The sequence below is a fragment of the Taudactylus pleione genome, unplaced genomic scaffold (assembly GCF_031769625.1).
Source record: "Taudactylus pleione unplaced genomic scaffold, aTauple2 ptg000256l, whole genome shotgun sequence".
NCBI lineage: Eukaryota > Metazoa > Chordata > Amphibia > Anura > Myobatrachidae > Taudactylus > Taudactylus pleione.
The window spans coordinates 1,286,986-1,309,147 of NW_028284658.1; the positions used below are offsets into that span (position 1 = coordinate 1,286,986).

Here is a 22,162-nt window from a genome sequence, read left to right on the forward strand (position 1 = left end):
TCAACTCTTTTGCTATCTAACTACCATCTAATCTCTGTCCACTAACTCCATTCCTGACTCCTTCTATTTGGCTTTTGTACCTTTACTCTACAGAAAATTGGTGACTCTAGTCACCAATGACCTCCTCTCAGCTAAATCCGGGCTCACTGATATGGTCTATTCTTGGTTTTTCTTCTCTCTAAAACCTTCTCTGTCACAATCTTCATATCTTACTCACACCATCCCCCACTCACTGAAGGTTTCCTTCAAGGATTAGTCTCCTTTTTTCACTCTACATGTCCTCACTTACTGAATTTATCAGCTCTTTTGGGCTTCAGTACCTTCTTTATGCTAATAATATGCTACTCAGCCTGTCCTTCTCTGATCTCTCCCTTTCCCTCATCTCACACGTCATACTGTCTATCTGCTATCTCCTCTTGTATACCCCAACACTTTCTAAAGCTTCATATGTCCAGGATTGAGTTCATTGCCCTCCATCCTTCTTCCGTCTACTTTCCCCATCACACCCTCACTATTGACACTACCACCATCTCCTCAGTTCATCAAGTCCACTGCCGTAGCCACACCCTTGATTCTGTGCTCTCATTCACTCTTCACATTCAATCCCTGAAACTCCTTTCGGTTACATCTCACTTGTGTATTCCCTCACTATCTCTAGTCTCAACTATTGAAACCTTCTTTCTGGTCTTCCCATCAACCAAATCTCTCCTCTCCAATCTGCTGCTTGACTGATCTTCCTTTAATGCTGCTCTGTCTCTGCCTCTCCTCTCTGTCTCACTATCCCTGGTTCACAATCCCTACAGGATCCAGTTTAAATTTCTCATCCTAACCTTCAAAGCTCTTTCACTTTCCTCTCCCTTCTTCATCTCCAACCCCTGCCCGCCTTCTCCAGTCTGCCTTTCCGACCCACTGATTATAATCTCTCACTTCCACCCCCTAACACTTCTTGTGTTCTGACTCCAACCTATGTAATGCTCTCCCTCATTCTATTAGACTCCCCCCCCAACATCCATTGCTTCAAATGCACCTTCAAAACCCAATTATGCACCTTTGCGTAACAGATCTCTGCCTAATATGGTTTTCCCTCCCACATCCCACACACTATTTCCCCAGTAGCCCCAATCCTTAACTTTTCCCTTTTAAAATGTAAGCTTTCACAAGCAGGGCCCTCCCTCCTATTGTTTCTTCCCGCCCACTAGGTCTCAGCCAAATGGTATATATCAGTATTGTTTACCATGTGTCAGTATTATGCCCACATATGTAACTATATGGTTGTATTTGTATAAATGTGTATTATAGTCACATTTGTTACTATGTATATATGTTATCCTGATACTAAGTTTACATAGTTTTGCATTTTTTCTCTACATGATCCTACAGAATTTTGTGATGCCATATAAATAAAACTACTATTACTACTACTACTAATAATAAAAATAAAAATAATAAATAATAATAAAGAAGGCACAATTATGTAAATCAGTTGGCATTCATTCTTACAATAAATCAATTTACCCTGGATACAGTAGTATCAGCCTGCCAATTTCCACATACACGTGCATATCAGGTGATAACTTTTGACCTATTTTTTTTTTTGCACATTTATTTAGTGTATATTTGATCTACTATCATTTAGAATTGAAGTTGACAATAACGCTTGGTATTATTAAATAACAATTCTGTTTATTGTACACCATTCATCCAATGTAGTAGGGCAGAAAAGCATCATACATTTATTTTCTATTTTACAGTATTTCAGGAACAAAGGTTTCGGCTGCAAGATGCTCTAAGCAACAGTGAAATCTCCACACCTATATCTGGAGTTATGTCAGGTGCTCAGAAGTGAGTATAATTTTCCATGCAGCAAGATATTAAGCAAAATTGCAACATATTTTTAATGAGAAATCACTTTACAAGACCTATGCTGTCCAGTTGGCTTGGTTTAACATAAAGAGCCCCATCTGTTCTGATAAAAGCTGGATACACACTATACGATATATTGTATGATATATCATTCAAACGCGTATTAGATCGATATATTGCACACATCATATAGTGTTTACACTCCAATCTGTCGTATGAAGAGTATGCGGAGACATCTTATATGTGCTGAAGGTCATTATCCCGGAGGTCTCGTCAGCGGTGTCATTGCTCTAACAGTATGGAACTTGTGGCAAATAGGGAAACAGTGCACTCCCAAAAACAAACATCATGGAAAAACATTGCTACTAGTTGGCGATAATTTCTTGCATACAAATATGATTGGAAATGGTATGAAATACAGATGGAGGAAATGCCGGCTTTCAGTACAGTGACAGCGGCATCCCGAAGGTTGGAATTCCGACAGGTGAATGGTGAGTACTGTTCCCTTGTCTTATTTCCCCCCTAACCCTCCTTTTTTGTACCCTCATACTAACCCTCTCTACTCCACACCCTAACACTCCCGGTAAGTGCCTAAGCCTAACCTTTCTCCCTTAGTGCCTAACCCTAACCCGCCCCTCTTAGTATCTAACCCTAACCTGCCCCCGGTGGTGCCTGAAGCTAACCCCCCCTGTCTGGAGCCAAACCCTAACCTCCCCCTCCTGCAGCCTAACCCTAAGTCCCCCCGGGGCGGCTAAACCTAACTCCCCTTCACGCGGCTAATATTTACCTTGCCCCGGTCTCCTTACGATCGGGATGCTGGCTGCCGGTTTCCGACGTCGGCATCCCCAGTCATGTCGGGATTCCGGTGCTGGTGTTCTCTCGATGATCAGGATTCCGGCACCTGGATTCCGGCAGTTGGCATCCTGATCGTCGGAATATTAACCGCATTCCAATATGATTACCCTGTGCCTCCTCCTAGAGTCATTGTGAAGAGTACTTCTAAACAGTTAACAGAATGGAAATGTTAGAGAGGGAAAGAGAAGGGTAATTTAAAAATGAGACAAAATTGAGGCTGCCACCACTCCCCTGACAGTGAGGAGCCTGGCTGACACTATCCTGCAGCGGTGAGAGGGCTCTTTAACGCACACAATTTAATCCATATTTATTGGTGTCCATATTTATTGGTGTCCATATTTATTGGTGTCAATCCAATTGGTAGTTTCATGTGAATATTATATTACTACAAAAATTTTAGGTATGGATGCTGATTTGACCAGTACCGTCATGCTAACCGAGCAACGCCAAATACACTTTAAAGGATTACCACCCTTTAACAAGGAATTTACTTTTTTGTCTGACTGCATGAATTATTATTCAATTATTCAACACTATTCAAATGGAGCAATAGTTTCCTTCACTTTACCTACAGTATTATCCCTGTCTGCACACAGTCTATTTGTTTATTCATGTATACCTTTCAGGAGTTGTAGCACTACATTTGTATTTTATTAATTGTGTTATGTTACATATTGGGCTAATTGTATTTTGATATGATTGTTATTGAGTATAGTTTTTATCATATATCAGCATTCTCTTCACCTTTTTTCCTTTAATTTAAAAATGTTGTTTGGTATATGTTAGATGCTCCAAATTGAAAAACATTATGTTCTGATAACCATAAGACCCAATCATAAAAGATTCCAATATCTTAGGAATTTCAAAGATATTTGTATAAATCATAGACAATAGGACAGCTTTATATATGTAAATATCCATTACTTCTCAGAAGAGCACACAAAACCTCCTCTGAGAGGGGTAATAGACTTCTAGCAGGGGTAATAGACTTCTAGCAGTACTCTTTTTTTTTTAGTGTGTAGAATGTTGGATGTTATGAATTTCTAAATTTGATAATAAAAACTCTATTGTTAAAGATAATGATGTTATAATAACACACAGTGATTTTTTTGTGGTCGCACTCATGAATATGTATTTGGTCTAATTTTTAATTCTTAGAACAGGTTTGAAAAACAGGAAGAAATAAGTGAAATAAATTCAGATATGAATAAAATAAGATTTTGCACATTTATCAAAAGTGTGCAAGACACTACTGTATAATCTTCTATCAATTTGTAACTTTACATGAGCAACTTTTGTTTTAGTTTTCTAAAATTCAATACATTCCAACCTAAAATCACAGTTTTTAAAATAACAGCTTAATCAATATACCCGTTATTGTGTCCTTCCCTGGAATGGTATAACCATGTTTTGTATATAGAATATGTGTTCAGTATGCATGTATGTATGTGTGTATGTATTTATGTATGCAGAGCCGTAACTAGACTTTTTGGTGCCCTGTGCCAGAGAAAGCATTGGCGCCCCCTCCCCCATTTTTTAAATAGGGACATAAAATAGTGCACCTGAAAAAGGGCCATGGCCTCATGGGGAAGAGCCAGGGAAGAGAGAGGAGAGGCCAGTAGATGCTGGGGATAAAAGAGGACGCTACAAGTGAGAATGATAATAAGCAGAAAATTGACAGGCACAAACAGTGACCCCTGCCCTGCGGTGCCCTGTGCCATGGCACAGGTCGCACTACCCTAGTTATGGCCCTGTATGTATGTATGCAGTGCAAGTAGTTTCACTGTTTGTGGTACTCTGTTTGTACACCTTCAGCAGACTTATGTAAAATGGGAGTGGCCACATGACACACGTCCATTTTTTTGTCACTCTGGGGGCATGCCCAGCACTTCGAGAACTGCTGGTTTTCCCTCGGTTGCTCACAGTCCAGTGTCCCTCTTGCCGCTGAGCGGTGTAAGTCACATGGCGGTGAGACTAATGGCACGGAAAAGGGTACGATGTACCGGCTACTAATTTCTTAATGTACAGTACACCGTACCAGCTGGCCCGTAACACCTTACTTGCACCACTGTATATATGTATGTTAGTATAAAGAAATAAAAAATGCAATGTACATTCTGAATCAAAACTTTTGTCACATGTATATAAAAATAATTTTGGAGCGTTTTATTTGTTTTTGCAGGGTTCACATACAATCTGTTGATGTTATTGATGTTTCTGCACAACTTATACCCAATTTGGGAATAAAAGCAATCATAAATATGGATTTGCTTCTTACTTACAAAGTGTAAGTATTTCTTATGATCTGCTATTTAACTTTATACAAATGGGATCTATTGTCCAAAATAAATAGGACTTATAGATTTCTGTAAATGTTTATTCTTTGCGCAATAGTTTTGAACACCAGGCCTAAGGTATACTAAATTACATTTAAAATTGTTACCTTTCTATGACCTCACTGTCCCAAAAATTATCCTGTCTTTGTGTATGACATTTAATTTTTTTCTCCTCAACTTCCTCTATAATAGTTTTCTGGACAATAGACACCATACCTCTACCTCTCATTGCCGTGAAATGCCCAGTAATATTCAGACTTACTTTCCACAAATGATTTATAGACATCTTATTGCTAAATTAAACAGTGGTACTCCTATGTGTCATTGTCTCCTGTCCATCATGTCTGGTATAACATCCTTTTATGTTCGGATGACAAATCCACTTTAACAAATCGTTCAATTATTTCCTTCTATCTGTCTAACATGTTTTTTAGAGGCCACAAAGTAACCAACCTAAGAATGATGGCAGATGTGAATTCAGTGGTACAGATTGTGCAGGATTTTTCTGGGAATCCAAAACTGAGCATCAACACTTGTGACACAAAAATACAAGATTTTCAGGTCTTTCAGGAGACTGCAGGGTGAGTCGACACACATTATTCATGTTCTGTCAGTAATAAATATGATTCAGCAGTAATTTCCAAATAACCTCATGAATACCTACAGGGCATTGCAGGGGTGTAGCTAAATTTCCGAAAGAAACAGGGTCGGCCCCATTACCCAACTCACAACATAATTATTCCTTCTGTGCACATGACATAAAAGTTATACTTTACGAATAACATAAAAAAATTATATATACACTGGTGTTGAAGTCATACAGTACACAACAGAACATGAATAGATTATACCACATCAGTTACTGTAAATTTAAGTTTAAAAATACACTGGAAATGTGATTAGGACTTGCGGCCGGTGCTTCTGGTGAGAGAGGAAGGTCCATTTCTTGAATTTGTGCCACACCTGTGGAATTCTAATATTTTAGGGTAGGGGAGGGCAAGCAATGTGAATTGGACTGTGGAATCTATGGGGAGTCAATATATAAGTCATGCAGCAATCCTTCTGATCTGGTGATCTGTAACTCAACAGCGACAATGTAATGATATCCGAAAATAAAAGAAAATATAAAGTATGATCTTTAGGATTAAACTCAGATCACATACATTAATAGCACAAATAAATATTCAAAAAGCCTTGCACCAGAAAGTTTCTTTATACAGTAGGAGCTTATCAATTTTCATGTCTTTATCCACCTCCTCCGGTATCTTGTGTGAATTTTAGACACAAACAAATAATTAGAACACACAATCAGGGGCGGTGCCAAATCTTTGTGGTCCCCGTAGCACAGGGGCGTATTTAGAGAGGAGGGGACCCATGTGCATCCCCCGTCACAGGCCCCCTCTCTCACTCCGGCGGCGGGCAGCCGACTGTCATGGCTGGCCAGCCACCACAGAATCAATAGACTCTGGGCACTAGAGTGTGCCCAGAGTCTATTGCGCATGCGCAGATCCCCAGGGAAATGGCGTGGTGCCATTTTCCTGGCGATTTTCTCACAGCGCATGCACAAAATGCCAGAAAAATGGCCGGCATTTGAGCAGCGCTTGGAGACCCGACGCGGGACCTCGGAGAGGTAAGTTTTACATAATATGGGTGCAGGGTGTGCGGTGCGGGCCCCACCTAGACACCCTGCACCCATTATAGTTATTTCCCTGCCATAGCAACATTTTGAAAGAGCACCCACCCTAATGTGTCTAAGAGACACCTTTCTAGTAGTCGTTCATTTTATGCCCCATAGTAATACCCTAGATAATTGTATGCCCCATAGTAGTATCCTAGTTAATGTTATGCCTCATAGTAGTACCCTAGTTAATTATACGTCCCATAATAGTGCTAGTTTATTTTATGCCCCATAGTAGTGCCGTAGTTCAAAATATGCCATATTGCGGTGCTGCCAGTACACAATACACACAGTGCTCCCAATTCACATAATGCCATACATTGTCCCTAGTACATGCCACATTGAAGTGTCCTCTGTTCATAATGCCACATTGTAGTGTCTCCAGTTCATATTATGCGACATTGTAAATAATGACCTCAGTTAAGTTTATGCCACATTGTAGTGTCCCATTTTTATTATGCCACAATGTAGTGCCCACAGTTCATACAATGCAACATTTCAGTGTCCCCACTTTCTCTAATATCATATTACAGTGCCCCCAGTTCATATTATACCACATCACAGTGTCCTTAGTATATATTATACCACATTACAGTGCCCCTGTTCACATTATGTCATACTATAGTGCCTTCAGTTCATTTTAAGCCACATTACAGTGCCCCAGTTCATGTTATGTAACATGACAGTGCCCTCCAGTTAATTTTTTACCACAATACAGTGCCCAGTTCAGATTATGCCATCTTACAGGTCACCTGTACCATTATAACATCCACTACACATATCATTCACTAAAAATGGAATGTCACCTCATTTAGGCCTGGCAACCAGTCACACCCAATTGCTTAGCAGGCAAATCTGTAAACTTGGTAGACAACTACAATGTCCTGTGTCTGGGGCCCCCTAAACCTCTCAGCCTCATAGCAATGGCACCCTCTTCACCCACTATACTGTAGCTATGCCCATGCACACAATCATAGTGTAGTATTTATGAATAAAAACAAAGGAAGTAAATTGCACTTACAAAAAGGTAGTAAATAAAATGCTAATCTGTAAATTTGGGGGAGGTAATGGGGAGTGGCAGCAAAGAACGCAGGTTTAATGACCGTTTTCGGGTGTGTCACAGCCTGTGTCTGCGATCCCGTATGCAGTGACAGTGGCTTCAGACTCTCAGTTCCCGCATCCATTCTGAGTAGCCATAGAGTTCCTCAGAACTGCAATAACACAGGTCTGCGAAATTTAAGGTATTGAAAGCTTTTTTAATAATACTTTTATATACTTAATTATACTCCTGTGTACATTAAGAAATAGTATATTCAAAATAAATACCACATCACATTTACCTATAAGGGGGTTACATACATTTTTAAGAAAAAACAAGAAGTTTAATTGTTTTTGACATATTTATTGTGAAATATAAAGAAGTGTAGTTGGTATCACTGTGTTTTTGTCTTAATTACATAATAAAATAACAATAAAATCAAACAATAATAGAAACAAAACCATAATTATTGAAAAAATCGTTAATATTTAGTTTTTTTTGTCTTCAAACTTCGTTTGGTCGCTTTTCGCTTATAAGCTTTTTCTGTGTTATCTCTGTGTATCATCCAGCAGTAGTCAGCCATCATGCTGACGTCCCAACGACCCTGGTATCTTCTTCTACATCTTTAATGTCTTGGAGGAACCGTTCACCCTGTTCTTCACTGTAGTCTCCGAGATTATTCGGGAAATGCTCAATATGGGAATTCAAAAAATGTACCTTTATACTCATATTGCAGCCAAGGTTTCTCTAACTATTACGCATTTCCCTGACAATTTCTTTGTTGTTTGGATCCCTGACATTGCCTAAAAATTTTGAAATCACTTGTACTGTATGAGTGGTATGTACTGTATATGTACTGTGTGTGTGTAGTGTGTACTGTGTGTATGTATGTGGTGGTAAGCAGGTGTTCAAATGAGCCGGCACAGGGCAAAACTGTGTTGCTTCTCTTGTATTTGGTTCCACCTTCGCCAGCTCACCTTGTAGTTGTAGTTGTTGTGTGTGTGCAATGTTCCTTTAGACAGTATGGGGTTTAGGCACTTTGTACATTTCAGCTCCAGGACCATGTGGACCTTAATCTGGCACTGGGCAGGGGAAGTTTTATGACAAGAACTGAATTGCAACGTTCTATACTACCGACTGAATTCATTTAAGACAATGTTTTATAATAAATGTAGGCAGAATACATTTTTTATTTCAAAGAATACGAAAAAAATGACATTCATACATACACGTTTTGCAGAAAAATGTGATGTGATATGCAAAATCGGGAGTCATTTTCTTGTTCAGAAGCCAAAACTCTATAAGTATCACATAAATTTGTTAAAAAAGCTTTTTCATCGCAGACCTGTGTAATTTAATGATTTCAGACCAATGCTGTGTCATTGTATGCAAATACTTGGATTTGCACAGATGCAGGTGGGCGCAGTAGCAAACGCAGGATTTTGAAAAGGGGGTTTCCAAATACTTTGTTACCGAACCAATGAAAAAACATCTAGCCACAAATTAAATATATATATATAAAACGGATAGATAGATAGATAGATAGATAGATATAGAGATAGATCTCACACAGGATTTAGAACCACTACAGTAAAATATACCACTCAGCCTATGACGGGTACACTCACTGACACAGACACACACAGACAGACACGCACACACCTCTATCACTAAAAAACATGAATGCAGCAGGCAAATAGATACAGTCAGCATTATTTATTAATGACCCCCTTTCCTCCAGTAGTGCCCCTTATAAAGTGCCCCCAGTAGTGGTCCCCCTATGCATTGCCCCCAGTAGTGCCCCTTATACAGTACCCCCAGTAGTGTCCCTTATACAGTGCCCCCAGTAGTGCCTCCTATACAGTGGGTACTCAGAAACCCCCCCTTTGTGCGTGTATGGTTGGGCGTCCCAAAACATTCCTCAGCATGTGCAACACTTGCATATTTTCGCACTGCAGCTGCGTTGGCATTTGTTTATATCTCTGAATCAGGCCCTTCTTCCACCGGTGAAGCACTTTAAAACGTAACTTGGTGTAAGAAATAGCTATGACATATTTTATGTAGATACAATAATGAAGAAGCATCTAACATCTATCTTAATATTTATTTCTGATATTTAGCCTGGAATTGATGAGAAATGTAATAACAATCGCCCTGAATCATAAGGTAAGTAAGGTATCTGTACTGTATGTGACCTGTATGATTGGATATGTTGCATAGTAGTACAGGTTGAGCCTCCCATATCCAAATATTCTGAAATACGGAATATTCCGAGATACGGAATATTTTTAGCATGACTGAGATAGTGAAACCTTTGCTTTTTGATGGTTCAATGTACACAAACTTTGTTTAAGGCACATAATTATTAAAAATATTGTATAAAATGACCTCCAAGGCTGTGTGTATAAGGTGTATATGAAACATAAATGAATTTCATGTTTATACACAAACTTTGTTTGAGCCATAAAATTATTGAAAATATTGTATAAAATTACCTTCAGGCTGTGTATATAAGGTACAAATAAAACATAAATGCATTCTGTGTTTAGATTTGTATCCCATTCCCAAGATATCTCATTATGGTATGCAAATATTCCAAATACAGAATATTCTGATATCCAAAGTACCCCTGGTCCTAAGCATTTTGGATATGGGAGACTCAACCTGTAATGTGCAAATAATGAACTATAGTAAACAAAGTTACATAAGCTTGTGAGAGCGGCATTTGCTCTTTTACTTATTTACTGCTACATCCCCAGATTCTATGTCGCAGTAAAGAAGGAAACAATTACAGTTTTAGGGAACAGAAATAAAAAAATACAGAATGCTGTGGAATTATTTTTGAACAATGTAAAATACAACCTGAGTTTCTACACATACCCACATTCTTTAGTGCTGATAAAAAGTACCAAATCATATAGTAATAATGTGGCAATTCCAGGGTCAGAATGGGATTGAAATACCAGCGGCTGTTTAGCCACAGGTTCAAATCCCGACAGCGGATGCCCGACAGGATGCAGACTTGACTGGGACAGGCAAGCACCATAACCCTCCCCTGCCCCCCCCTAACCCTCCCCTGCCCCCCCTAACCTTCCCTTAGTGGTGCCTAACCCTAACCTCCCCCCCTAGTGCCTAACCCTAACCTCCCCCCAGGGGTGCCTAACACTAACCCTCCCCGGGGGGTGCCTAACCCTAACCTCCCCCCCTAGTGCCTAACCCTAATCTCCCCCCCAGGAGTGCCTAACCATAAACCCCATTTGACTCTACCTAAATCTAACCCTCCCAGGGGGGGTGCCTAACCCTAATCTCTCCTTGGGGGTGCCTAACCCTAATCTTCCCCCCTAGGGGTGCCTAACCCTAATATCCCCCCCCAAGCCTAACCCTAACCCTACTAGACTCCCTAATCCTAACCCTCCCCCCCGCAGCTAACGCTAAGGGAGCCCCGGACTTACATTCGTTTGGGCTGGCGTCCTCGGCGTTCCGGCGTCGGGATTAAGATAGGCGTCAGTGTTTTGATGCCTATCTTAAATCCCTTGCTGGGTTTCGATGTCGGGATTGAGACCTCTCATAACTACATCCTCCAGGGTCATTACACTCCTTTATTAAATCTAGAAAAAATTAAGAAAACAAAACAACAAAACTTTCCTACTTTGGTCAAGTAAATAAGCACAGAAGCAAAAACTTCAACCTATCTTAAGCATCAGGACAACACACACAAACATATTTTATATTATGATTTATCTGTAGACTTTGATTAAGCCAGGGACTGGAAACCTCAGGCCTGGGGGCCGTATAAGGCCCCCGGAATCATTTTGTCTGGCCCTCTGAGCTTTTTTCTGCTAGCCTCATCTGGCTTACAGGGTGCTTCGAATGGCACCCTGCAGCCAGAATCTATGCAGCAGTGCTGCCTGGAGCCTCCTTAGGAAGCTTCAGATGGTCACACCTCTGCCCTTACAGCTCCCCAGAGCATCTTCAGAATGCCTTAGGCATTGCTGTAATCACTAGCGATTGTGGCCCCGCCCTGTGTGACATCACACTAAGGAGGCGTGGCCTGCACCGGGCACGCAAATAATGTTATATATATCAAAATGGCCCTCAGCAGAAAAAAGGTTCCCCACCCCTGGATTAAGCCAAAGAATTTTCCTACTACTACTTCCCACTTCTTTCTTTGCTTTGGAGAAGCAAGAAAATAAACCCAGATTAGCATTTAACCAATTGGATAATAGCTGATCAAGAGTAGAACCAGAGGGCCTGATTCAGAGCCAGACGCTATTTGCGCTCGCTCGTCCAGAAAAAGGGTCTGGCTATTTAAATTAACCGTTCGCTCTTTGCGGCCTGTTCACGCCTCTATGTCTGAACGAGCGAACAAAACATGCGAATGTAATTTTGAAAAAAAAACCTCCTGGCCGCTCGCATCATACGTCATGTCCGCTATTTATTAGATCAATCGAGTACATCGGACGGCGTATGAACTGCTCGCTATTCTTGTGGTTGGTTTTTCCTACCACAATCATGCGAGCAGTTCTAACTATAAAACAACCAAGTGACGTGGTCGATGATGCTGCTTTAGTAATCATGCACACCCTTAAAACGTCCGTTTTGACCTTTAGGCACGCCTGCGTTCTGATCTCCACTCCCCGTTTTCAAGCACCTTCCCCTGTTACCACCCACAAACGCCTCATTCTGTCACTCAAAATAGCAGGCATTCGCTATTTAGCAAGCACACGATTTTCGGCCACACTGACTGGTTCGCGCATGCGTATTAAAATCCGTACGCATGCGCAGTTGTGCGAACATCGGTCGGAGCGAACGAGCGGCCGCTTACGAGCGGCTCTGAATCAGGCGCAGAGTTCCAAACAGTATACATATTGGACAATTTAGAAAAGAATAAAAGTGAAAGATCTGAATAACTTGCATACATAAGGGCTAGCAAGTCATTATTAATGAATAAATATTTGTGATAAGCTCCACAATGTTCAGAAAAATCCAGAGCTGTAACAAAATGTTTTGGTGCCCTGGGCCAGCAAGAACATTGGCGCCCCCCCATTTTTCAAAATGGGACAAAAGACACGCGTCCAAAAAAGAGGTGTGGTCTCATGGGTTGCCATCAGAACTTTTGGGGCAGATTGCTCCATGTGTAAGGTGTCTAACTGCCATGTGACAGATGATGGGTTTGAGTCCCGGGTATGACAGTATTTTCAAATGTGTGTGTTAAATAAAATAGGATGTGACTGAAGTGCTTGGGTAGGTGGCCAGATGGAAGGGGAGTTGGCCAGGGAGTAGATAGGAATGGCCACGAGATGCCAGGGATAAAAGAAAAGTAAATTACAAGTGATTATAAACAGAAAATTGACAGGCCCGATCAATTCCCCCCTGCTCTGTGGTGCCCTGTGCCATGGCACATGTCACACCACTCTAGTTAAGGCCCTTTAGAAATCTATGAGTCGATACCATTGAGACTGATTGTACAGTCAGGGCAGGATGTGTGAGTTACAGTAAGTAGTATGGGCATAGGTACTCTGATGGCAGTGTATGTGCTGATTTAGGGACTGCATACTGTATATTAATGTTGCACTTTGTGGGGAAGTGATGAACGTATAAAGTGGCAAAGTGGCTTTAACCCTTTCATAGCCATTTACACCAAATTCACTAGAACATTATCTTGGCCCATGAATCCAAGTTCTTCCTCAGTGTATGTGGCGCATGTGCCCAAATTTCATTTTGTAAATGACCTACTGTATATTGTCAAAGAAAAATAACCTGACAGTGTGGTCTGCAGCATATTCCTCAGCCAGTGCACTTAACCACTAAGCAATTACTTCTCTGGAGGGATATATAGGAATAATCAAGGAAGGTTAGGGCATTGCCATGTGCCCTTTATTGCAACATGCAAAAATTATATGTAAGATTATTTCCAAGGAAATTGATTATAAATGTAGGTAAAATCACTAAACCTAATTTTTCACCAATTATCTTTACATCCGCAGCTCTGTCTGATCTCTACCAGCATCCTCCTGGGCATTAATGTTCAGCTGGGTGAATTTGCAGGTAAGTTTGTATACTTGATTGGCAGCTCTCTTTACAAACCTTGAACTTACATTAGGACTTTCCACTGCTACCCATAGATCTTGTGACACAGTTAAATATACTGTAACGTTTAATAATAACTGTACACACAACTAGCTGCAGTACCCGCCTCCGCTCAGATGGAAGTCGACGATCTGTCTCTCCCTAGGCAGTTGGCTCTTTCCCTCAGTGGGCTGTATTCTAGTGATTTCTGACACTTGTACTGAGCCATGCCTCTTGCACAGGAACCACCTCTAGGGACTTGTACTGAGCCATGCCTCTTGCACAGGAACCACCTCTAGGGACTTGTACTGAGCCATGCCTCTTGCACAGGAACCACCTCTAGGGACTTGTACTGAGCCATGCCTCTTGCACAGGAACCACCTCTAGGGACTTGTACTGAGCCATGCCTCTTGCACAGGAACCACCTCTAGGGACTTGTACTGAGCCATGCCTCTTGCACAGGAACCACCTCTAGGGACTTGTACTGAGCCATGCCTCTTGCACAGGAACCACCTCTAGGGACTTGTACTGAGCCATGCCTCTTGCACAGGAACCACCTCTAGGGACTTATACTGAGCCGTCCCCTTTGTTCTCCTCAGTGACTGCCCTCCAGTATTCTTGTCACTAAGGACAGTGCTGCAGCCTCCCCGGATGACAGGGAGCTCCACCAATTACCGCACATAATGGGTTCCTTGAAGAGCAGGTACACCAGTGATTTTGGAATGGGTCTCCTCAGGTGGCAGCTGCCCTCTTTACTGAAGGCTCTGGACTCCACTCACTGCTCACGGTAAAAGCTCCTCTTTGGAGCATAGGGCTGAAAATAATTTAGACTTGCCAAGAGCAGTGCATGGGACCCCACCCTATGGAGCCCCGCCCACTGACTAGGAAAATTACTTACACAATGGTGAAAACCACATCACAATCGGTTCAGTGGTTCCGGAGTTTATCGCAATCAGACAAACAAACAAACAAACAAACAGCAGCCCTAATAAACAAAAGAGTCATAAAGGGCAGTATATAGAGGTGGATGCTATTCCAGCCACAACTGCATCTTCTGACGCAGCAAGATGCTGCAGCTGATGGTATTTGTACAGAGATTTCCACCAGTTGTGGCGTCACTGTGCACATCAAGGGGTAAATTTACTAACATGGGAGTTCTATTTAAGAAGTGATGTTGCCCATAGCAACCAATCAGATTCTACTTCCCATTTATCTAGCACCTTCTAGAAGATAATACCTGGAATCTGATTTGTTGCTATGGGCAACATCACTTCTTAATAGAACTCCCATCTTAGTAAATTTACCCCTAAGATGAACCATATGTCACACCATTGGACATTGCACAAGCCCTAGGAAGGTGCAGAATGTCCATCTGAACATGGCCGCCGGTGCCAGTGCCAGTGCAGCTACAGCAAAAGCCGCAGTCGCTGGCCATGACATGCCTGCATCTGACTAGCCACCCCCCTGTTACCACCCAGAAATGCCCACTGAAAATGCCTCTCTCTGCCTCCAAATTTGTCCTGCGACAGAAACCATTGCGATGCATATGCAATGTGACTTGGCTGCATATGCAGACTTAAAACATTGGTAGCTTACATGTAGCATCTACACTGTGTGCCCTGGTGAATAGGGACCCAAATCTGCATTATCTCTTTGGGAGTGATTCAGAGGTAGAAGCAGGTAAAGTATCAGGCACTACCTATGCGTATGCGACCGAGGAGCAATGCACATGTTTACCGCCAGGAGATGCAGATCGAAAATGGTTGGGGATCCATGCACTTTTGAGGGGCATTTCTGGATGGTAACTGGAGTGGTGGCAAACAGTCGCGGGCGTGTCGGTGTCAGTCACTGCGACAGTTGCACTGACACCGGCCTCCATGGTCACTCGGATATTCTGCGCCTACCATGGCAAGTGCATCTGTGTACGCACATCGGCGAATTCTGGCCGCAGCCAGTGGGAATCTCAATAGTACACCCATCCGCCGCTGCATTAGCATAAAGACTGCAACTGCGTCCACATCTAAATCACCCCCAATATCTACTTTACTCGAAAATGTGATGGCATTAAATAAAACCTACACTTTACTAGTGACTTTTCTTTACAAATGGAATTTGATATATTTACAGTAGCAGCAATTCATATTGTTCCTGTTTCCTTATTGTCTTGATACGTTTTTTATGTGCTTTCATTTCCAAGGCTTAATTCAGTTAGGGAACCAGCTCCAAATCAGACATTTTCTATCCAGCTCTCCTACAGTAACCGACCAGCATATTGAACTTGGGGTTAATGTAAGTAATAAATGCTGTTTTGGGGGAACATTCGGGACTAATATTTGTGCTCGAGCCCTTACTCACTGATGTTGCATTTCCATAAAAAAAAGTAAGCAATAGTCACATGTGAAAACGCATTAACACGATGGGCCTGATTCTGAGTCGGACACAGACGTGGTCGCGGCTATGTCTTTTGCTGTGTCTGCGTCTCTATGCTAACGCCACAGACGATTTTGTTCATAATGAGGCGCTCACTTGCAGCGGTGCAAATCCATATCAGCATGGCTTTAGAGGCACCATCAGTACAACATCGGATGCACCATCGAACCTTGCACCAGCTCTATTGCAGGTGCAGTTTTTTTGTCTGAACATGGCTTCCTGTGTGAGGCTGTCAGCTTCACGCCCATGACACGTCCGAGTCTGCATAGCCACCACCCTGTTACCCAGGAATGCCGACTGATAGCCACAATCTCTGTATCTGAATTGATTCTGCGTCTACTTGCGGTAACCATCAGGATGTAGCGCAGTGCGACATAATGCATGCGCAGTACTTAATACATCGGCTAACAGCGTGCATATTGTCTTTGCGTGCAGTTAGAGTGCGACTAAAAATCAGGCCCTATATATTTCACATGCATCCAATAACATTTGATATGCAATTCACATGTGGGTGATACGTGCTGAACACGAGTCTGCATACGGATCCTGAACGGAAGCAGTAAGTACAGCTGTTTTAAAGAATTGACCACAAATAAATAGGCCCCTCAGTGTGACTGCTCACAGGAAAGGCACTTTCACAGCTTCTGCTTCTTCTTTCCAACCACCATAATGTAAACCATCTAGCCCATGCACGCACAACACTGTCTGTCTTACGCTTTGCTTTTTCCCCAGCAGGGCCTGCACATCCATATATTATATACAATAATATTATACAATGTCTGAATAATTTTCACTGTTGTATAGCTTTGCATAAAATGTCATTTAATAAATATGAATAATAATGCTAATAATATTAACAATAATAATCTTTCCAACATTTCTATTTTCTGGACAGGTGGAGTATTATTTGCTAGGAAACAGTCTAGATATGTCAGTTCATACAGAGTGTCTTGCTCTCCCTGTGCAAACCAGCAAAGTTAGTCCGATGTACAGCCTGTTGCTTCATCAAGATACATTCCATGCCGTGTTCTCTGTCATGGAATGGGCGGGTGCTTTCAACTTGGATATTACTGGGGAAACGGTAACATCTTTTGCTGCAAAATAATTCTGGCCCTCATTCAGAGCCGTTCGCTATTTGCGGTCGTTCGTTCAAAAACAAGGGGTGGCTATTCAAATGATCCGTTCGCACATTGCAGTCTGTTCACACCTCTAAGTCTGAACGAGCGAGCAAAACATACGCTCGTTTATTTGTTAAAAACGCCCCCTGGCCGCTCGCACCATACGTCATGTCCGCTATTTATTAGATTAATCGAGTACATCGTACAGCGTATGAACTGCTCGCTATTCTTGTGGTTGGTTTTTCAACCGCTATTTTGCGAGCAGTTCTGAGTTAAAAAAAACCAAGTGACGTGGTCAATGACGCTGCTATATTAATTATGCACTCCCTTAAAACGCCCATTTTGACCTTTAAGCACGCCTGCGTTCGGATCTCCACTCCCCGTTTTCAAGCACTTTCCCCTGTTACCTCCCACATATGCCTCATTCTGTCACTCAAAATAGCAGGCACTCGCTATATTGCATACAAACGATTTTCGGCTGCACTGACTGGTTCGCGCATGCGTACTAAAAACCGTACGCATGCGCAGATGTGCGAACATCGCTCGGAACGAGCGTACTGCCGCTAGCGAGTGGCTCTGAATGAGGGCCTCTGTTTGTAAATGACAACATTATTTGTAAATAATGATGTCTTCCTCTTCTGCAGGCTGAAGGAATCAACCTTCTAACAACTGACACACTGAAGTTGATAAGCCCAGATGTAAGCAAGTAAAAAAGAAAAAAAACAACATTATTAATGGAGAAGTGGCTATGACATGTGGGTGCTCTATTGCTTTGTGCTTGCTGCCAGGAATTCTTTATACAGTGATGTCATTTTCTGAAACATTTTATACTGTATACTTTTGTAAAAAGAGCAGGCAAACTGCAAAACACACACCCCTACCATGTTACTGTCTGGAATGGGAAAGGCCAATACACTGATGGCCGCATTGTCTGCTGTCCAACTTCTGCCCATTTGGCCCTGGGATAGACAATCTGAGGTTCCATACGGAACATTTGGAACATTACTTGTGAATCAATATGGTATGACTATCGTTGGGGGAAAATAGATAACTTCTGTGCAAGCAGTGCAAACAGGGAAATTATTGATCTGGCTGATATAAGGTCTGAGTAACCCTATGGTTGTGCAGAATGCCATAGACATTTTTCTTATGTACAGAATCTCAGACACCGGATGTGACACGTCCCTAAAATGGTCACACACCTGTGTTTTTGCCACAGTCCCCATTACCACCCGAAAACAATCCCCTGTCAATCACACTGCAAGTAAATAGTCGCTGTGAGTGACTACGGTAATGTATCTGTATGTATGCCCAGTGTGACTTAGATGCTTACGCCGTTTGTTGATTATTGCTCAACTGCGTAGATATCGGCCCATAGCAAACAAATAAGGCCTATAGCACACTGCCTGTATCGAATGGTAATTGTACCCAAATCGGACCCTAAATATCGAGATTCTCAATCTATCCCGATGTCCATCCCTAGTATAGCCCAGCAATCAGCATGGATCAATGATAGAAGCACCCTCTTAACGCCTCTCTGCTTTGCATGTAAGTGTTCACCCATGGGTGAAACTAGGCTTTCTGTTGACGGGGCAAAAACTCAGCTCGATGCACTCCTCCCAGGAGATAGTAGTCATCTTCTACTTATATGACCGACATATAATGCAGAGAACATCGCAGTGACTACAGTACAATATAGTGACCTCCATATAATGCCAAGAACATCACAGTGATTGCTATATAATGCAGACAGTGTCACAGTGACCGCCATATAGTGCAGAAAACATCACCGTGACCACCATACAATACAAAGAGCATCAGTAACCACCATATAATGCAGAGAGAATGAGTGACTACCATAAACTGCAGAAAGCATCAGTGATGGCCATATACTGCAGAAAGCATCAGTGATGGCCATATAATACAGAGAACATTAGTGACCATCCCATAATGCAGAGCATTATTATACATTATACAGAGAACTTCACAGTGAGTGACCACCATATAATACAGAGAACATCAGTGACTGTCATATACTATACAGATAACTTCACAGTGACCACCATATAATAGAGAGCATCAGTGAGCATCATATATTGCAAAGAATATCAGTGTCCGCCATGTAATACAGAGAGGAATTTTGATTGCCTTACAATATATTTCACTCATCAATAATTAACCCCTCCCTTTTACAAACATTACTTTAATAATTTCTATTATTAGTGTCAACATCATCAAATAATTCTATTATTGAACATTTTCCCCTAACTTCCCCAGTCTCATAAAAAACCCTAATTAACCCCATTAAAGCATTAACGCCTTACTCTTTTATTCTTATTATTACTACTCTAAACCCGCCTCCAGCAACTACTATAGCCTATCTTACATGTTGTTCCCCCTGTTGCAGTCACAACAGTGTTCAGGAAGTAGACAGTCAGGTAGCAGGTCCCGCTGATGCTGCTGTCAGTGAGGAGGAGCATACGGAGACAGGGGCCATGCAACCTATTGCTGCAGTGCTCAACCCCTTGGAAGAGATAACTATGCTGAAGCCCTCCTTCCCTGTTCCCCATGTTCACGGTTACAACTCTGGCACCCTACTCTAGACCCTAAATATAATAAAACCCTCTATTGAAATTTATTTGCCACCACTCTCCCCTGTATTTCGTCAATTTTGTTCTTGAACCCTACAGTATATATATATATATATATATATATATATATATATAAAAGCTGGTAAATAGCGTTTGCGGTATATTTTAACAACAGTTATTTACTATAGATGTTTAAAAGAGATAAAAACAAAACAGTGTGACAAAATACCAAGATTTGCCAATTGATACCTCCATTCATGATGAACAGGTGAACCTACTGTAACTAAACTACATAACACAACTATTTGGATTAAATTTCAATGGGAACAATGCAACCTATTTTGATCTTTCAGATTCCAAAAATATACTCTGAGAATTATCCTATAATTATGAAAGTTGGGGTAAACAGGACCCCTCGTGTCACTCTACACAAGGGGAAGATTGTCCTTTATCTGCAGCCTTCAGTGGAGCTTATGGTGATCCTACCACAAGACAGACCTTCTGACTCTTTGATGGTCCTACGTACTGTAAGAGAAATACTGTAACCATAAAATGTATATCTCACTACCAAGACATTTGTCAGCTTTATGTCCAGACAATGTTCTTATTTTCATTTCTCAGGATGTTCAGATGAACGTTTACATCAAAATTAAAGAAAATAAGCTCAAAACAGAGTCTGTGTTGCTCAGTAGGTGAGTAACTGGCCCTTGAACAGAACGCTAACTCTCATCATGTCACCTAGAAAAATAAAGAGTTTTACATATTAATGTTGACAGACCCACCAATCATAGGCACATAAACTCGCATCGTCTTTCAAGTATACTGTAAAATAAAATTACTGTCATTGAAAATATATACATAGGACATATACTAATAATAACTTAGTAAATTGACAAAATGAAAACTCACTGGCTTTTGCCTCAAAGCCAATGAAATGGGTGAGAAAGATTTAAAAAAAAAACTTTTATGTATGCACAGAACTTCTCCAAATCCTTTCAGTGGTCCATCCATTTCAGTAACGTGAAATGAATGGGAAACACACTGCTTAATAATAAACAGATACATTGAAAATTAGGTTTTTATAGAGCTGGGACAATAGTAAATTAATTCTGCTCTTTTGTGCGGTTGGGGTATTACTGGGAACACTTACATATATAATGGATGCACTTACCTACACTTACCTAATTAAATAGCCACTAAACTGGTGTATATTATACTGTATATCATAAGAATCAGAAAATTGTTAGTGTGCAATGTGTTAATTTACAATCTTCACTGCACATGCCGTAAGTAACATTCTGTGATTTTTGTTCTTCAGGAACGTGACATTATCCCTGGAAACATCAGCAGTGGGCTCAGTAAAAGTAGGTTTCAATTTATACGAAAGTTGAGTCTCCCTCTCCCCCTCCCGCTCTCAAGGTGCCTACATACTAGACGATGTGCTCATGATGCAATATCGTGAGCTATTTCCCTTTGAACTCTCCCTGGCAGCTCCACGACACTCAAGGACACGATATAGTGCTAAAAAAGTGTCCAATCTGACTTAAGATCTATCATGCACAAAATCTATCTATTGCACAAAATTGTGTATGAGATTGGCAAATCTTGCCTGTAGTAGTCAAGATCTGAAGATGCGATGTACGTCCAGCGGGTACAATTCGACAAATTTTACATGATTTGTTGTTCAGATGCGTTGAAATCGGGCGAATCGTGTAAAATATTGTCTAGTGTGTAGGCACCTTCAGGGACACACTACTTTGGTGTCACATGCCGGCCTGGAGACCCCAGAATCAGACCCCATCGCTTACCTGTTCGGGCGCTGACCCGCGCTGTCTTCCGGCTCCCGCGCTGTACGCTCCTTCCTCATCTCTCAAGGCAGTCTCCGCTGTTGTCCTCTGGAGGGTCCCGCTGCTGTGCTGCTCCCACGCCGGCTCCTGCTAACCGCTGGTCCCCGCTGACTACCTCCAGGAAGCGCTGACCTCCGGTCCATGGGCGCGGCCATCTTGGATTGCCCATGTGACCCCACTACCACCAATGAGGAGCCTTCTCCTTCTCTCTCAGCCTGTCAGCTCCCAGTGTCCACTACAAAAGGATCTCCTATGCTCACACAAGTTGCCAGTGCAACTAGTTTCTTAGTTTAACTAAGCAAGCCTTCCCACTGCGCTCCTACTCAGCTACCAACG

General features: G+C 41.7%; 1 protein-coding gene across 1 annotated transcript in view; it reads left to right on the plus strand.

Annotated features, from left to right (window-relative positions):
- The first annotated feature begins 5,516 nt into the window (after window positions 1-5,516).
- Window positions 5,517-22,162, plus strand: part of LOC148514863 (BPI fold-containing family B member 2-like) — a 52,371-nt gene continuing 35,725 nt past the window's right edge. Inside the window, exons 1-9 of the mRNA XM_088480768.1 lie at window positions 5,517-5,635; window positions 9,892-9,937; window positions 13,759-13,819; window positions 16,038-16,129; window positions 17,166-17,351; window positions 18,033-18,086; window positions 20,333-20,506; window positions 20,601-20,671; window positions 21,298-21,343. Coding sequence (XP_088336894.1) covers window positions 5,517-5,635; window positions 9,892-9,937; window positions 13,759-13,819; window positions 16,038-16,129; window positions 17,166-17,351; window positions 18,033-18,086; window positions 20,333-20,506; window positions 20,601-20,671; window positions 21,298-21,343 — 849 coding nt within the window. The remainder of the gene's footprint in view (window positions 5,636-9,891; window positions 9,938-13,758; window positions 13,820-16,037; window positions 16,130-17,165; window positions 17,352-18,032; window positions 18,087-20,332; window positions 20,507-20,600; window positions 20,672-21,297; window positions 21,344-22,162) is intronic.